We start from the raw sequence: 19,437 nt of genomic DNA, 5'->3' as shown, positions 1-19,437 counted from the left end.
TATTATTTCCTTGTCCATTGTCAAATTTGTTATCCCCAAGTTTCATCAACCTTTACATGATCTCATCCTCAGACAATTCATTTGGAGAAGTTCTAACACCTACTTCATCATCGAAACCATTACTATACAATCGCCATTCATGACTTCGAGATAAATACCTTTGATGGCCCATCAAACACAACTTATGTGATAACTTTAACCACTCATTTGAAATTTCCTTATTTCAAGTAGGGCATGCCAACTTATCTTGGGTACTCTAACTTGAGATAATGCCATAAGTTGAAAAATCATTAATCATCCATAATATTGCAGCGTGCAGTTGAATAGATGTTGAGGTTGACATATCAAATGTATGAACACCATGTTCCTATAGCTCTTTCAACTCTTAAATTAGCAGTTACATAAACACATCTATATCATTGCTAGAACATTTGGCTCTTTCATGCACTTCCATGGGAGTAAATTATAGGATATCAGCACAATAGGCCAAGTACTGTAATTTTTGCTCATATTACCAAATAGATTGTCTCCATTGGTTGCAAGGCCAAGATGTACATTACAAGACTCGATAGCAAACCATCAATGGTTATTGTTGCCCAGATGACTAACACAGGAGGAGGGTGAATTGAGTTGTATTTAAAAATTAACAATTATAAATCAAGTACACAATATAAAATATAAACAAAATACAAAACAGCAATAAATATAAAAAGTAAGGGTAAGAGAGAAGCAAACTCAGTATGTTAACGAGGTTAGGCCCTACTGCCTACGTCCTCACCTCAAGCTACCCCTTGAAAATTCCCAAATTCATTATTCAACCTCCTTCAAGTGGAGATAGAAACCTATTACACCTCTGAACAACACCTCTACAAAGGATTCATGTAGAACACTCTCTACACTTGAAATCACCTTACACATGATGATTCAACTATTCCCTGTGTAGAGCATTTTCTACACATACAAGGGTTATATACACCCATTTACTGATACAAGAGCTGATAGTGGTTAGGTTATTAGAGAACATTCATCAATGAGTGAAATAAGAACAATACAATGCAAACTATATCTCTCTCAAAATGAATAAGGTTTCAACCTCAATACTTAGAGAAGAGAGAATGAAAACTTTGAATGAATATTGTAAGCTTTTGGTGTTATAAATTTGAAGCTCTCAAATTATCTATTTATAGGCATATGAGATTTCATATTCAAATTTAAAAAGATTCACATGTTAAAGACAATATCATTAACTTTTCAAAAAATTCAAATAAAAGTTTCTTCTTTTTCATTTGTCAAATACAATGGACTTCAACAGGAAATAATGCAAAATTTTCACCAAAATTGTGTGCTTACCCTTCCACCTAGACTCTCCACATTCAAGACGTTGTTGTTTATACTTATGCTCATTCCAAAATAATACACAATCATTTTTACAAGCATGAGTCAACTTCTACTCAAACCCAAGACATTTTCTCAATTGTTTAGCTTCATAGAAATTCTTGTGAGTTGCTGAATCCTCAGGAAGCACCTCTTTGGATAGTCTAATACCATATTGAATGCTTTTGTTGACACCCGATACTAGGGCTGTAAATGAACCAGTCTGTTTGATAGCTAGCTCGTTACTCGCACAGTTAAACTTGAATCAAACTCGACTAATGAAAAAAAAAAGAGCTCGTTCGTTAAAACAGATACTCGCTCGATTTGTAAATAACACATACTCGACAAAACTCGACTCGGCTAAGGCTCGTTTAAACTCGAGTCGACTCGATTAAAACTCATTCATATATTGATAAATATATACATACACATATGCATGTATATATGTTTTTTTTTTTTTTTGAAAAGATCAATACTCTATTGATATAAGATAACAAAGGAGGAAAACAAGATTACAAAACTGGACTAAACGCCCAATTCAAACCACATCCTCAGCCAGCTCAAGGGATTCCTTGGCTAGACAGTGAGCAACATTGTTGCCACTTCTTCTTACAAAACTCACCGTGCAACTATCAAACTCAGCCAATAAAACTCTAATGTCCTGTAATATCATACCTACACCATCCCATCTTTCGGTGTGTTTTTGAAGGCTATGGATTACAGTCTGAGAGTCACCTTCCACTACAATTGATTGCCAACCTTCTTCCTTTGCCCATGCCACTGCATGAAGGCCCCCAAGAGCTTCAGCTAGGAGGGGTTCTAACACACCACCTGAGGAGAGCTTCTTTGTGGACACAATGGAGCCCTGATGATTCCTAGCCACCAGACCAAAACCAGTCCTGTTTTTTGTTGCACTCAATGCTGCATCCCAATTTATTTTGATGGTATTCATAGGAGGAGGAGTCCATATGGAGAAAAGATCTTGGGAGTGTTGGGTCCTGTTCTTAGGCTGGCCCTATGCAGCTTTAAAAGATTCCAACAAATCGACTGCCTGCCTAGCTACCTGGGAGGGATGTGTGAAGGCATTTTCAAATAGCATACGATTCCTTCTCTGCCATATACCTTTAGCTATCACAGAGAGTAATGCCAACGAATCCTGGCAGGAAGAGGCACTAAACTTCTCCACCAAGCTTTTGAAATCACCTGCATTATTAGAGCTTTTTTGGAACACTGTAGGGCCTTGATTCCACACATCCATAGCTGAGGGACAGCTCCACAAAGCATGGGTGGTTGACTCTACCTCCCTATCACATAAAGGACACAGTGGGGAGTCCACAATATTCTTCTTAAATAAGTTCAACCTAGTAGGGAGTGATTCTAGGCAAGCTCTCCAAATGAAAACTTTTGTGGCATTTGGAATGTAACTTTTCCAACAGCAGGTCCAGTTCTTGGTGCAAGGTGCCTGATGTGAGGATTGCCCCTTCTATGAATCCACAATCCCTTTCTGCTTATAGTAAGCACTCCTTACTGAGAACTGCCCATCTTTAGTATCTGTCCATATCAGCTTGTCTCTGGCACCAGTCACACTAATAGGGATTTTAAGTACTATTTCAGCTATTTCAAGACCAAGAGTAGCATGAACCAAAGCATGGTTCCATTGTTTAGTGTCCCCATCTATAAGTTTAGCAACTCGAGCATCTGCACTCAAAACTTGGACTGGGGACTGGACCATGAAGCTGGAAGGTCAAGGCAGCCACCTACAATTCCAAATTTTGGTATCTTGACCATTTCCTATCCTCCATATTGACCCTTTTTCGAGGAGACCCCTTGCTACACAAACGCTTCTCCAGATAAAAGAAGGTCTTGCCCCTATTTTGGCTTGAAAGAAATCAGACTTTGAGTAGTACTTAGTTTTGAAAACATTGGCAGCCAGGGAGTTGGGATATTGGATGAGTCTCCAGCCTTGCTTTGCTAACAAGGCTAGATTGAAACTTTCAAAATCTCTTAAGCCCAAGCCTCCTGCTCCCTTTGCCTTTCCCATTTGATTCCAAGAGACCCAGTGCACCTTTTTTTCCTGGTTCATATGGCCCCACCAGAAGTGATGCATAACTCAATTAAATTCATTTAGCAATGACTTGGGCAATTTGAATACACCCATGCAGTATGTTGGCAAGGCTTGAATGACAGCTTTTAATAGGATTTCCTTCCCTGCTTGTGATAAGAATTTAGTTTTCCAGTTGCTGATCCTACTCCTCATCCTGTCTAGAATTCCCTTGAAAGCAGCTTGTCTTGATCTTCCTATGAGTGCAGGAAGTCCAAGGTACTTCTCATAGGAAGAGGTGGAACGAGTACCAGCCAAGGTCAGAATGTAATCTTTGGTGGCTTTTCTGGTATTGGCACTAAAGAATATAGAGGTCTTGGCTTTGTTGGGTTGCTGTCCAGAGGCATGTTCATAGATGCCAATGATTTTATTAAGGGCTGTCCACTCCTTAGCATTGGCCCTGCAAAAAAGAAGACTATCATCTGCAAAAAAATAGGTGGTTAATGCTTAGTTTGCCACGTGAGATGGGGAAGCCATGTATGTCCTTAACAGATTCAGGCTGAAATAGCAAGCTACTGAGCACTTCAGAAACCAGGATAAAAATGTGTGGAGAGAGGGGATCCCCCTGTCTAATACCCCTATGAGGAAGAAAGCTTTCTTGAGGGACTCCATTAATAAGTATAGAGTATGATACTGAGGATATACACTTCATAATCAAAGAGATCCAGCTTTGGTGGAAGCCCATCTTCTCCATGGCCTGCTTCAAGAAAGCCCATTCCACCCTATCATATGTCTTGCTCATATCCAACTTGACAGCCATGTAACCTTGCTGCCCCTTTCCTTTAATTTTCATAGAATGCAAGGTCTCAAAGGCAACCATAACATTGTCCATGATCATTCTACCAGGCACAAAGGCATTTTGTGTGGGAGAGATGATGTGGGGAAGGATGGACTTAAACCTATTAGATAGCACTTTTGAAACAATCTTATAGAGTACATTACATAGAGAGATGGGCCTAAAGTCCAGTACAGTTTGGGAGTTCTTCAGTTTGGGGATTAAAACCACATATGTGTCATTGATTAGCTTTAGGTCCCCTCCCTAATTCAGGACCTCCAGGACAGCCTTTGTGACTTCTCCACCTACCACATCCCAATGGGATTGGTAGAAGATAGCTGGAAAACCATCTGGGCCAGGAGAGCCCAGAGGGTTCATCTGAAATAGAGCTTGCTTGACTTCCTCAGGAGTAAAAGGCCTAGTGAGGTCCCTGTTCATTTCCTCTGTAACTCTAGGTAGGAGATGACTTAAGCATCCCTCACTACCCGAGGGGTTAGAGGAAGTGAAGAGGTTTTTGTAGTGCTGATTGAAAGCCTCAGCTATACCATCCCTATCTTTAATGATTCTTCCATCCTCCAGTGCTAGCTTAGTAATCTCATTATTAAGTTTTCTTTGATTAGCACATCTGTGGAAAAACTTAGAATTCCTGTTCCCATCTCTCAACGATTTCTGTTTTGCTCTTTGCTACCATTTGAGGCTTTACTCTTCCAATAGCCTGTCAATGTCCCTCTGAAGGTTCTTAATCTCCATGGTGTTTGAGCCAATGTTTGAGTTCTGTAGAGAGGATAGTTGGTTCAGCTTAGACTGAGTGTCCTTCCTGGATTTATGAAAAGATTTTTGGCTCCACTGTTTAAGAGACTCTCTGCACTTGCCTAAGTTTTCCTAGACTGAATTCAAACGAGACCTCTGCTGAGTAGGCTCAGAAAGCCACCTGGACTGGAGGATAGTCCTACATTCCTCATGCAGGTTCCAGCTGGCTTCAAACCTGACACCATTCCTTCTACTCCTTTCCTCACTAGCCAAACCCCTCCACCCATTCTGCCAATGAATCAGGATGGGTCTGTGGTCTGAGGTTTGGGCTGCAAGGCCTTGGATTCTGCACTGAGCAAATAACTCCATTCCTGACAGATTACCAAATACACGGTCAAGCCTTTCCTTGGTGAACTGACTTCCTTCACGGTTGTTACTCCAAGTAAACTTAGGCCCTACAAAGCCTAAGTCACTTAAGCCACAGCACTCCACAGCTTGTCTAAACTGTTCCATCTGGTGATAAGGTCTACAGGCAGCCCCATGTTTTTCATGTTGATGTAGAACTTCATTGAAATCTCCAAAGCAAAACCACGCCTGTTCATGCTTTGGTTGTAGCAACCTCAAAAGCTTCCAACTATCTGCTCTGTTAGCAGTCAAAGAAGAACCATAAAAACCAGAAAACAGCACCTCTTTGCCAGAGGCTTCCTGTGTCAAGACCATCGAAATATGGTGGTGTGAGTAGGACTCTAGATTGAACTCAGATGTGCCATTCCACAGAAAAGCAAGGCCCCCACTTAAGCCTTTACTATCCACTACAAAACTAGAATCAAATCCCAACTTATTCCTCACTTCCTTGACCCTTCTCCTACCACACTTTGTTTCCATCAAGAAAACAAACTTGGGCCACTTAGTCTTCACTAGTAAGTGAAGTTCTCGAACTATACGGGGGTTCCCAAGCCCCCTACAGTTCCAACTAAGGCCTATCATTGTTGTTGGTGGGGCTGCACAGCAACCTCCACTAACTTTGGATTAAAGCCTTTTGTACCAAGGCCAAGATTGGCTCTCTTCTTCTTGTCGGGTGTCACTTCATCAACCTGGCTTGTTGGGCCTCTTTTTCTTCTGTTTCTAGTTATCATGCCCAACATAATGGGCTCCTCTTGGTGAGCCTCCCTGGCCCTTCTTTTCCACGTGGCCCTTGTCTTTAGGGGCTCATCAGGCCTTTCCTTTACCATCTCAAAGCTAGCACACACATGTTGCTCTTTTGGTGGAGACTTTAGGGGGAAAATGAAATGTTTTGGGGTACTAACCGAGGTCGATATCCCAGGATCATGTTTCCTCTAATGCTGGTCCACTATCTCTGCCCTCCCATCAGGTATATTAGCATGAAAACCTGAAAACATCTCATAATCTGACAAGCCATCTTCTCTAAAGGTGCTGTCGGGTCCTCCCCCTTTTGGATATTTCCAAAAGTGGAGCATGTAGGTTGAGCTTTTGGTTCCTTAGTTTCTGCCTCCTCCTTCTTTGGGAAGTTTGTGGAGAACTCCTGAGCAGGCACCTTTCCATGGTTAGGTGCCTCATTCCAGGTCCCTCCATGAACCACCGTATGCAGCTGTTGTGGTTGGTGAGAGTCCCCCGTATCTCCACCATACTTCCTGACTTCAAAAATCCTAGAGTTCATCGGTTGAGCTCTCAAGCATGGGCCAAACTGGGAAGGTTTGGCCTCACCTCCCTGATATGCCCCTCACTGAGCTTGACACCCCTTTGTCTTATGATATAGGATTCCACAATGAAAGCAGAAAGACTATAATCTCTCATACTTCATGTAAACCCAGTGCTTCTGATTATCAAGCTGCAACCATTTTCCTCGAAGCAGAGGTTTGTTCAAGTCCACTGCTACACGGACCCTTAGGCACTTGCCCCATGCTCTTCCTTCCGAGTCAGCTTCCACACGGATCACATGACCAATCGATGAAGCAAACTTGCTCCCAAAGTCTGCATTCATAACAGCCAGAGTCAGGCCATGCAGTTGGACCCAGAAAGGTTCAAATTGAAATTGCACCGCATTGAGTGGGGTAGATTCTTCTAGTTCTTGAAGGAAGACTAGGTTCCTGTCGAAGAACCATGGACGACCACCCAAGACACGTTCCTTATCTACAAGAAACCAGAATTCTATTAAGAAACGGAAGTCTCCCAAGTCCTTGAACTTCACCCATCCCTCAAGTCTCCATATTTGAGACATTGTCATTCTGAAAGCTTCAGTGTTGAATCCCTTCTCAGTCAAGACACCTCCTACTATGCATAGTTTTCCATGCATGCATTCCTTCATAGCTTCATCAGGAGAAACCACAAATACTGTATTTTCCTCTTTTGATAGTGAGAAATTCTCCCAACGACGAGATAGTTCCTCTTCTTCCATCTTCATGAGCACCACGACCTCTCACTATAACTCTTCCTAGAAGAGACTAACACCCTTGCACAGGCAAGGTACTCTCACCTTACTCTTTCTCTAGAGAGAAAAGAGAAGGACCCTTAGTCGATGTTTTGCATGTATATATGTATTAGCTAATAATATAAGCATACCATTTTTATAATTAAATATATAATATGTATTCTAATTACTTATGTCTATATAGTAAATATACTTCATAGGTATATTTTATAATTTGTATAATAATTAGTTGATAAAATTTAATAATTTCATATACTAGTAGATGAAAACCATATATGAAATAGATATATGCTATTATATTAAGTGTATGTATTAATAATATATGTAGGCATATAATATATTGTTATTTTGGATAAATATCAACTAGTTAGATATTAATTATTTATAAATTTTTTAAAATTTTATAATTTAATAGAGGTTCTACTTGTTAGTTGTATAAATTCAATATTAGTTCTTTTTTTATTTATTTAATTTATTAATTATTAAATCTTATTGCAAAAACAAAATAATAATTTGAGCTCGAGCTCGAGCTCGGCTCGACTCGAACTCGTTTGTGGGACAAGTTTGAGCTCGAGCTCGAGTTGAGATTTTAACTTATCAAGTCAAGCTCGAACAAAGAATTTAAAAAAATCTCAAGCTCAAGTATTTTGAATCGAGCCAAGCTTGGCAAGCCAAAAAGGGGCTCGGCTCGGCTTGATTACAGCCCTACCCAATACAAAAAACTTAATATGAAGTAGCCACACAACAAATGATAGTTTGTTGTCATTTCTATATTGAGGATAAAACTCACACTTGATATCTTTCCACATCCTAAAAAAATTAGATAACTCAGTACCTCTGCTACTCGCTACTCGGTCAAAGTCAATGTTCAACGATCACGATTAACAGCCAAGGTTAACATTGCACGGCTGACGTAGCGCTAATGTAGGAACCATTGCTGATGTAGCATTAGGAATATGTGACATGTTATAATGCATACATGTGTCACATATGATGTCCAAGCGAGTAGGCATGGGTTGAGGGGCATCTGTTTCACCATGCGAGGATGAGGAATGGACCCGTTCGGGATATCCCTCATTTGGACCATAAAGATATTATATATATATATATATATATAATTAGATTTATAATGAAACAAAGTCGTTTTGGATAAAACTACATCCTTGCATTTAAGGGCTCACTCCTCTCACTCTCACCAACCTATCTCTCAAGGCTCACTCTATTCTCGGCCCCTCTCTCACTCCATCGCCATCACTGTCCAGCCCTGAAACTCATTCTATCTCCATCTCTGTAAGTATCAATATGAAACTTCAAAATAGTGGGGTTTCAATCCAAAACTATTTTGAGGTTTCAATTTTGAAACTTCAAGTAATTTTGAGTTTTCACTTTTGAAATCCCAAACTATTTTTGGGGTTTCAAAACTAAAACTCCAATCAACTTTAATTTATATTATTTTAATTGTAATGTGATTTTTGCATCAAGTTATGTATTTGTGAGTTTGTGACTCCATGGATAGTGGGTCAAGTTCAAATGCTAGCACTGGTGCTTCCTCCCCTACCTCTACCACTACCCCTATCCCTACACCAACCCTGACTCTTACACCCATGGGCCCAACAAAGAAAAAATCTATTTTCATTGTGTGGGAACACTTTACCAAGTTAGAGGGTGGTGACCATAATGAGCCAAAGTGTAACCTTTGTTGTAAGATTTATGGATGTCACTATAAACATGGTACATCCCAATTGTAGATCCATTTAGAAGAACAATGCAAGAAGAGTTCAATAAGGTGTTCATTAGTTGAAAAGAGTCAATTAAGATTAGAGATTGAACTTAATAAAAATGATAGATAGGGAAGTAGTGGGGTGACATTGAAGGGGTTTACTAAGTAAGATCCGAAAGGGTGTAAACATCCCTTCTCACCATATGATGGTGAAGGATCTTATTAAATTGTACGGTCTATAAAAAGATTTGTTGAGAAACCAATTGAAGAGTCAGAGTTTCATCATTGATACATGGGCATTGATCCAAAACTTGAACTATATGTCTTTGGCTACCATTTTATAGATTTTGATTGGCAATTAAATAAAAAGAATCTCAAGTTTTGTTTAAGTTTCAATCACAAAGGTGAAACCATTGGGAAGGCTTTGAAGGCTGTAATAAAGAAGCGTGGTTTGGAGAAGATTGTGGCAATAACAGTTGACAATGCCTCATCTAACAATACTGCACATGAGTATCTTAAGAATATGGTTAGAAAGGACAATAAGTCAATATTAAGTGGTGATATTTTGCATATTTTATGTGCTGCACATATCCTTGATCTTATTGTCACCAACAGTTTGAAAGATGTTTATAAGTTAGTTGCAAGAGTTAGAAGTGTGGTGAGATTTGTGAGATCTTCATTGGCTAGGCTTGAGAAATTCAATGTGTTTGTTTGTGTTGTGGGTATTGAATGCAAGAAGATGTTGTGTCTTGATGTTTTTACAAGATGGAATTCAACCCTTTTTTATGTTGGAGACAGTCCAACAATACAAAAAGGCCTTTGACCTCAGGGGTGACAAGGATATACAATATTTTAACCACTTGGAGGACGATGGGAATCATTTGCAAGTTTTTGTAGAACTTTTTAGGCTTTTCTATGATGTGACATGCACCATTTTTGAGTTTTTGTATGTCACATCCAATGAATATTGTCAACAAACTTTTCAAGTGAAAGAGCAATTGAATGAATTGTGGTTCAGTGCTAATCATACTTTGTAGATTATGAAAATGGGCATGAGCCTCAAGCATGAGAAGTATTTGGGAGCTTTGACTAGGATATACATTTTCCTATATGCAGTTATTACTCTTAACCCACAAAACAAAATTGATGCCAAGGCATTTCGCTCAGAAAGCACTAATAGGAAGGCATGGATATATCAACATGTGCCAAGGGTTAAAGACACTATTAGTAGTTTGTATGATGAGTTTGCTGCATTAAGGGATATTAATATTCCAGCATTTGCACTTACTGCATCACCTTCTCCAGAAGTCGGGATGCTGAAAAAACGCAGGTGGGGTGAGAGTTATGGCGAGAACCTCAAGCTTCAAAACACTTCGAACCCCAAGCAGGCAAATTATGGGTTTTCTAGGATGTGGAGATACATGTGGATGTGTTGGGGGTCTCTAATCAGCAAATTACGATGTTTTTAAAATCTTCAGTTATTGTGTCGGTTGTATATGCCAAGTTTAGGTACTCGGAGAGACGAAACCTTTGGTCTAAGCTTTTTCAATTCAATTCTCTGAGCTCCCCATGGTTCATCATCAATGATTTTAATGTGATTCGTGAAGATGGTGAGCAACGAGGAGGTTGTCCTCGAATGCAATGTGCAATGGAGGACTTTTGTAATTTCATAGATGTAGGAGGTCTGGTTGAGGTCCCTTTTAGTGGAAACAAGTTATCATGGTGTAATGGACAGAATGGGATGGCAAGGAGTTGGGCAAGGTTAGACAGAGCTCTTTGTAGTTTGCATTATTTGGAGTAATTTCCTTCGGTTTCCCTTAAGTATTTGGCTCGTTGTTCTTCTAACCATGCCCCAATGCTTCTTGGATTGGAAAATTCTATTTTGAGGCATGGACCGAGCTCTTTTAAGTTCCAACAAATGTGGACTTTACATGAAGATTTTTGGAGGTGTGTCTTCTATTTGGCAAGAGGCTATAGGGAATTCGGATCTCTGAAAACTTGCTTCAAAATTAAAACGCCTCAAAATTGTGTTGCACAATTGGAATGAGGACGTGTTTGGGTGGACAGGGGAGCATATTAAAAGTCTGAAGGCTCGTGTGGAGGAAGGGGAAGCAAGACTTCAAGAAGAGTTTTCGGAAGAGGTGGAAAATGATGTTATGGCGTCTAGAATTGAGCTTTTGGAGTGGTTAAAATGGGAGAACTTCACTTTTAACAGTAAGTGAAAAATGAGTAGATTGAGCATAGGCAGGTAAACTCTTCTTTTTTCAAAGCTTTGTAGGTTAGGAATGTGAAATCAATGTTGGAAATGCAGCTGAGTGATGGTAGTGCTTTATCTTCTCCGGAAGAAATACATGATGCTGCAGTGGTATATTTTCAAGATTTCCTTCAAGGCCGCCCTTGTAGCCCCCTCCCTGATTTGCCAACTTTAATTCAACGGAAGGTGGAGGAGGAGGAAAATCATCTTCTGTGTTGTGTTTCGACTGAGCAAGAGATTAAGGCAGCTCTATTCTCTATTCCAATGGATAGCAGTCCAGGTCCAGACAGTTTTAGATATGGTTTTTTTCAACACTGTTGGATTTTGGTCAAGGCTGATTTGATCGAGGCGGTCCGAGATTTTTTTTAGTGGCTCTTTGCCCATGTTTTATACATCTTCCTTTATTGTCCTAATCCCAAAAGTTTTGAATCCCACTTCTTTCGACAAGTTTAGGCTGATCAATCTTTGTTCCATGGTTTACAAGATTTGCTCGAAAATTTTGGTGGCTCATTTGACTCTAGTTTTGAATCGTATTGTTTCTTTGGAGCAAGGAGCTTTCTTACCTGGGTGAAGTATTTTTGACAATATAAGTCTTACTCAAGAGCTAGTCCATCATTTAAATAAGCTAGTTAGAGGGTGAAATGTCATGGTGAAAGTTGACATAGCCAAGGCCTATGACACTATCTATTGGAATTTTTTATTTCATGTGTTGAAAGGATTTGGGTTTTCGGCTAAAGTTTGTTCTTTCTTGTCTCAGTGTGTGACTACTCCTTGGTACTTTGTTGTTATGAATGGGACGGCCAAAGGATTTTTTAAAGGGGGCAAGGGTCTTCGCCAAGGGGATCCCCTGTCACCTTATTTATTCATTCTTGTGGAGGAGATTTTTTCTGGACTTATTAAACAAAAGTTTCAGGCCGGCAAGATTGGGTTCTTTTGTCATCCGCACAGAGGCCCTTGCATTTCACATCTTCTTTATGCAAATGATATGGTGATCTATGCAAATGGTAGTAAACAATCGACCAGGGAGATCAAACTCACCCTTGGTCTTTATGCCCAGTGGTCGAAACAGAGGGCGAATGAAGGGAAGTCTTCAATTTTTTTCTCTCAGGGAATCTCTTCTTCTCGACGTCGTGAGCTATTCTTGATCACTGGTTTTTTTGAAGGTTAGTTTCCATTCAAATATTTAGGGGTTCTGCGTGTACAACAAAAGCTAGAAGGATGGAAGGCTAAGCTCTTATCCTCTGATGCTCGGCTTCTTCTATTAAAATATGTTCTTACTAGTATGCTCGTTCATTTGATGTCGGTCTTGCATGTTCCCAAAACAATGTTGCTTTCTTTGCATAGATTGTTTAGTTCATTTTTTTAGGGGTCGACGAACGACAAGTTAAAAAGAAAATGGATAGCCCGGGACAGAATTTGCAAGCTGATTGAGGAGGGGGGAGTAGGATTGCGGAATTTGATTGATGTTCAAAATGCTATGCATCTCAAATTTGCTTGGAAGTTGTTGACTACTAACTCCTTGTGGACACAGTTTTTTCTGTCCAAGTATGTTTAGAACCAGCACATTTCGATAGTTAACCCTATTAAAGGCACTCGTTTTTGGAAGATGGTCATGAGGGCAGTTCCTGTGGTGCTTCAGAATTCTAAGTGGCTTGTGAAAGATGGCAATGTCTCATTTTGGAGGGATAAATGGTTGGATTCGGGTCCAATGTGCTCAACAGAGCATTGTAAATCAACCAAATTTGACGGTTAAATATTGCATGGTGAATAATAGCTGGATTGTGGATATGTTTGTACAGCTAGTGGATCAAGAGATGACAGACAGAATTATATCGAAGGTTGGCGGCATAAGAGAAGGGTCTGATCTTTTGGCTTGGTTGGGAAACTTGAATGAAGGTTTTACATCTAAGAGTGCATGGAATTTTATTAGAGTTACAGCCCCAAAAATCCAGCAGTCGAAGTGGGTATGGCATGTTGCGTTGCCAAGGAAGTTCTCGGTTCTAATGTGGAAAGCCATGCATCAAAGCCGGCCTCGTTTGTTTTCAGAGATGAGATGAGATAAAATCTTTTGAGATATGTTGAAATGAGAGATAAGATGAGATTAGATGAAATATATGTTTGTTTTTAGAAATGAGATGAGATTAGTTTGACTTTGTTATAATTAGTAATATGATGGGACCCACAAGTACTTATAGTACTTTTTATAATATTTTATTTACTTATTTATTTACCAATGCTACAATTTTTATTTTATTTTTCTGCTTCTTTTTTTTTTGTTTTTTGTTTTTGCTGCTTCCTTTGTTTATTTATTTACCAATGGTATAATTTTTTTTATGCTTCCTTCTTTTAACCATTTGGTCTTTTTTTTTTGTTGCTTCCTTTGTTTATTTATTTACTGGTTTTTTTTTTTTTGCTGTTTCCTTTTTTTTTTTTTACCATTTGGTCTTTTTTTTCTATTTTTGCTGCTTCCTTTTTTTAAAAAAAACCATTTGGTCTTTTTTTTTTTATTTGTTACTTCCTTTGTTTATTTATTTACCAATGGTGCATTTTTTTTTTTTTTGCTGCTTCCTTTTTTTTTAACCATTGGGTCTTTTTTTTTTTTTTTTTGGCCGCTTCCTTTTTTTTTTTTTAACCATTTGGTTTTTTTTTCCTACTTCCTTTGTTTATTTATTTACCAATGGTGCAATTTTTTTTAAGATGAAAACTTGAGAAGAAATTTAAGATCTTTTGAGATGAAAACTTGTAGATCAAAATGTGTGTTTGTTTTTGTAAAACTTCTGACGGCATGAAAACTTTGAGAAGTTTTCAAAGTTTTGGTTTTCTGTCCCGAAAACAAACGAGGCAGTGTAGATGATCGTGTTCGAAGAATTGGCATCCCGTTGGTCTCTAAGTGTGGGTGCTGTGATGAAGGAGCTTTTGAAGATTTAAACCATGTGCTTTATGGGGGGCGAATAGCTGCAGTTATATGGAAGTTCTGCTCAAATATGGTGGAAATTCCTTACGTTGCTAATCATACTTGGCGAGAAGCAGTGGAGGTGTAGTTCAGACGCACTAAAAGATCATCGCAGGTGGGTAACTTGGTGGGATTAATTCCCAGTATCATCATTTGGAGTTTGTGGATCAGGAGATGTTCAACAAGGATGGAAGGTAGGAAGGAGTCCATTGCAGCTCTATGGAGTTCGATGAAACATTGGATAAGATGGGTGGGAGTGAAATTAAAGGAATCTTCTAGGTTGGAAAGCAGGGATATGGCGATTCTAAAACTCCTGAAGTTGCCGACATCCATTAAGCAAGAAAAATTAATTGTAGTGTCCTGGACTAAACCGTGTACAGGTTGATTGAAACTAAACATTGATGGAAGCAATATACTAAATCCAGGGGAATTGGGCGTGGGTGGAGTGTTGTGGAATGAACAAGGCAATTTGAAGTTTGCATTTGCCGCTAGTACGAGTACAGGCACTAATAATCAAGCTGAATTAATGGCTCTTTTAATGGGTTTTAAACACTGCAAGGAAATGGGTTTTAATAATATCATTTTAGAAATGAACTCGTTGTTGGTGGTAAACTAGTTAAGGGGAGGAAAATGTAGTTTATGGTATTTGGAAGATTTTTGGGATGATTTACATCGACTGTTTTTGTCGATGAGTTATCAAACAAAGCACATATATCGGGAAGGAAATATGGTAGCGGATTACCTTGCTAGACTGGGAAGTAATGGTTGCAATCGAGTATGGCTGGCGCAGGATGAGCTTCCTTTATTACTCAAGAAGATTCTCAGAACGGATCGAATGGGTTTACCTTACATAAGAAAGGCTCACAGATGATTTTTGATTCAGGTTTTTCAATTGTAGTGTCACACGGTTTTTATTGGGTTTTTTTTTTTTTTGGTCCTTTTTGTTTGCATTCAGGATTTGTTCATAAACCTTCAGTTGCTAATATTGTAACCATGGTATTCCTCCGCCACAAGTGAGGTTTTTATTAATAAACTTGGGGAGGAGTCACTCTTGGACATGTGGCCCTAGCTCTTCTTAAAAATAAAAATAAAAGTAAGAAAATAAAAACCTTGAATAGAGACTTGATGATGGAGATACATCCGTATATGGTGCAGTTTGATATCTTAGCTTATTGAAAGGTCAATGCCATCAAATATACAATCATTGAAGAGGTAGCCTGCAGTATTTTGGTCATTCTTATTTCTATCGTACTAGTCTACCTTTAACACTAGGGACACATATGGATCCATTTCGAAGTTCATTATCTCTTAGTACTGTGTCATATAATTTATGTCATATTTTAGATTAATCCAAATTTATGCTTTTATATATATATATATATATTTGCAATATCTCTCCAAATTTATGCTTTGCTTTGAACCAATCACTTCCATTTCCATAAAAGAGCAAAAAGCGCACAAAAGCAGATCATCCTCCAAGGGAAAGAAACACTATAAATGTGCATGTGTGAGCATTAAAAATATTGCACTTCCACAATCACACTAAAATATAGGTAATTCCACAACATTCATACATGGCTGTTAATCCCAATTGGAATTGCTTCTTCTTTTCCTCTTCTTGTTTTTGATATATTCACAAACACGTTCAATCCAATTCAAATCTACACATAGCCCCTCCGAGACAGTTTCCAGGACCTAAATTTCATAGATCATAAAAAATCCAAATTATTGATACACGGAAATCAAGAAATCAAAAGGCACCACAATTGAAGTTAGTGGTCCAAAATTCAAATACCAAAGAAAAAAAACATCAAAAACCCAAAAAAGGTATTGGCATGATACAATTGTAGTAACTAAATTGAATGTGGCTTATGTTGTGTGTATATATGTACATACACGTTAAGGAAATCAAAGAAGAGATGAAGAACTTGATGAATGAAATGAAGCACAAACTCCTAGACCCATATTCATCAAATAAAACAAATCCATAAAATTTTATCTTCTTCAGACTAGGGGACAGAGCAAAGGAAAGACAAAGAAGAAGAATAAAGCCAATGCTTTCATGCATTTTGGAGGGAGAGAGAGAGAGAGAGAGAGAGAGAGAGAGAGAGAGAGAGTTTTAACAAGGGACAATGCTTTTGACCATAGATTACTCAGAATCGGAGGAGCGAAGAAAATATTTCAAAATGTTTACCTTAGCCATGGGTTTCCAAGAATGCTTAATCGTAAAGAGGAGCTTGAAGCAGGAGAACGACCATGAATGGTGATGGAGTCGACGAGCAACAATGAAGTCGGAGGAAGATAGTGCCAAACACAAAGGAAAATATAGGAACCAAAGAGAGTGGCTGAAATGAAAACAAGTACTTTCGAGACAGGAGAAAATTAGCTTAGAGGAAAGAGGAATTAATTTAAAATATTTAGAGTTATGAATAGTATCCTCTACATCAAGCGAGGGTATTGTAGCAAAGTGAAAAATAAAGATCAAATACAAGGTCCATTGGAAGGTACTTTTGAGCAAATTTATTTATGTTTTAAAGAAAACTATATTTTATAACATTCATTGTAAATGCTCTTAGTCAACTACATGTTTAGGTTTATAATATGTTCATGTTGTTACAACTTACTTTTGAAGTTTTATTTGCTTTTTTAAAATGTATTTCATTCAATTTATTTAACAATTTGTCATATTTTTAGATTAACTTGTAATAGTTTTAGATTAATGTGTAATATTCTATACTACATGTAATAATTTAGAATTATTAGTTAGTCCTTGAACTTTGAACTTAGTACCTTTATTAGATATCATTTAACTTTATGTTTTATTCATTTAAGTTTGATTTTGTGTTTTACATATTTAATTGTTTTCCAAATTTCTTTTTGTTGAAATTAGACCAAAAAAAAATGGATTATGCACCCAAAAAAGCCCATAAACATGTTATTAGCCATTTTTGGGCCTAGATACATGTTCTAGGCCCAATTGGCCTAGCCGGGGGGCCAAACATACTAGCAGTCCAATTTGCCCCTAGTTGTTGGACAAGGTGCCCGACCCACAAGGGCCAGGGCTCAATGGCCAAAACCTCCTCTCCCCAACCCCTACAGCTCCCCCACCCCCCTGCGGGGGTGGGATAAGGATGCCCCTCATTTGGGCCTGCGAGTGGGGAATTGGGCCTAAGCGTGGATGGTAAGACAAAATACCTTCACTGCACATGTGGTCTCGTGCAATTGTCGTATAGACACTACAAGAAAAATAAATTTTTGGAACTAAAATTTTTACAACCAAAAGGACTATTCTATTAACCATTACACTATTCTCTTGTAGTGGGAGTTGGTCTTTGTCTTGTTGAACTTGCCAATGGCTATTCTATTAGAATTTGTGGTTGAAAATCTGAAAAAGAAAACATTGATGACTGACTATGGTGTTAAAGGCCATTAGGCTATGACTATGGTGTTAAAGGCCATTAGGCTGTAGAGGCACCTGTGATGGCATATGGGATTAGGTCTGTCACAAATCGGATGGTCTGTACCTTGTTGAATTGATTCTAAAATTAGGTTTTAGAACGAGCAGGGACGAAGGTTGGAAAGCATCAAGCGGTAACTGGCTTGAAAAAAAAAAAATTGCCAACAAATACCCTAGCAGCAACATGCTCGGCAATCCACTTGCTAGAAAAAAATGCTTGAAAAATTACGGAAAGAGTCCACAAGGAACCTATGGTTATGATACCATGTAGAAAATAAGATGAAGAAGAAGGATGAGGGAGAGAGAATTTGACGGTTACATTTTTGCTATTATCAATTGTTAATGAATACAATGCATAGACCCCTCCTTATAAGGAAATAAGCCAAGTGAAATAAAAAAAAAAAAAAGTATTCTAATCAGAATAATATACATCAACTTAATATAAGAAGTATTCTAATCAATCTTTATTTGAAAAGATTACTAATCATATCAAGTTGTTATCAAATTAAGAATATTAATTTGATATTATCTCTAACATTACCTGAAGAACAAATGAGAGACACTACAAAGTTTTCATCACTATACATGGAAACCAAGAATTTCAACAATATACAATATAGATAATATAATCTCAAACTATCCACACTAAACAATTCAAGAGTTAATGGAGACCCAAAGACGTGTCCACTAATTCCTAAAAGGATCTAAGGCTATCTTGTAATTTCACACCGAACTTACTAAGTAATTAAACACACAACTCAATATAATCATACAATTAGTGACAAGTATATTATATGAAAAATTCTACTTATTATCCTCTATACCATACACCAATATATAATTTGTTATTCTTGACATTCTATTTAAACACACACATATTGATGTGTATATATTTAAATAGAATGACAAAAATGATAATTCACTTATTGGTGTATGGTGTAGGGTTGGTATTATTATTTTTTATAGTAGTCATGGTTAATTAAAAAATGAAAGGAGTTTCGATTTTTATAAGAGGAATTTAATCTAATTTTAAACCTCCAAGCTAAGGCAATTATAGTATCAAAATGTGGCGCTTGGTTTTTTTTTTTTTTTTTTAAGAAGAGTGAGCAATCACATGTCCAATAGTGATGCCCGCCCAAGTTTATTAATAAAACCCTCACTTATGGCGGAGGAAAACCTTGGTAACAAAAAAACACTTTCAAACAAAACAAAAAAGAAACATTAACCAGAAAAAAGAAACTACGAACCTTAACAACAACGTATAGAAGGAATCCCTAATGGAGAACCCGAGGCATGGAAGACGTATGAGAATAATCTGAAGAAGCACCAGCCGCGCCAGCTTTAGCCAACCAATCCGCTACTTTGTTACCTTCCCGTAGGACATGCTGGAATTTACAATTCATGGAATGGGCTAAAACGACAATTTCATCCCAATAATCCTCCAAATACCAAACCCTACAACGACTTCTATGCCACCACGAAATAATCGCCATTGAGTCAACCTCTACAATTACATTAGAAAGATGGAGAGAAATACATACCCGCAGGCCATATAAAAGAGCAAGGAGTTCTGCTTTATTATTAGAACCCATACCACTAGGAGA

At 38.1% G+C, this 19,437-nt stretch overlaps 1 protein-coding gene across 1 annotated transcript; it reads right to left on the bottom strand.

Moving 5' to 3' along the window:
• Positions 1-6,801: 6,801 nt before the first annotated feature.
• On the bottom strand, positions 6,802-7,416 carry LOC122316279. The gene has a single exon (XM_043132811.1). The coding sequence runs from the start codon at positions 7,414-7,416 to the stop codon at positions 6,802-6,804; it is 615 nt and encodes a 204-aa protein (XP_042988745.1).
• Positions 7,417-19,437: the final 12,021 nt, after the last annotated feature.

Source organism: Carya illinoinensis, chromosome 7 (genome assembly GCF_018687715.1).
Source record: "Carya illinoinensis cultivar Pawnee chromosome 7, C.illinoinensisPawnee_v1, whole genome shotgun sequence".
NCBI classification, from domain to species: domain Eukaryota; kingdom Viridiplantae; phylum Streptophyta; class Magnoliopsida; order Fagales; family Juglandaceae; genus Carya; species Carya illinoinensis.
This window is presented reverse-complemented; position numbering and strand designations above follow the sequence as displayed.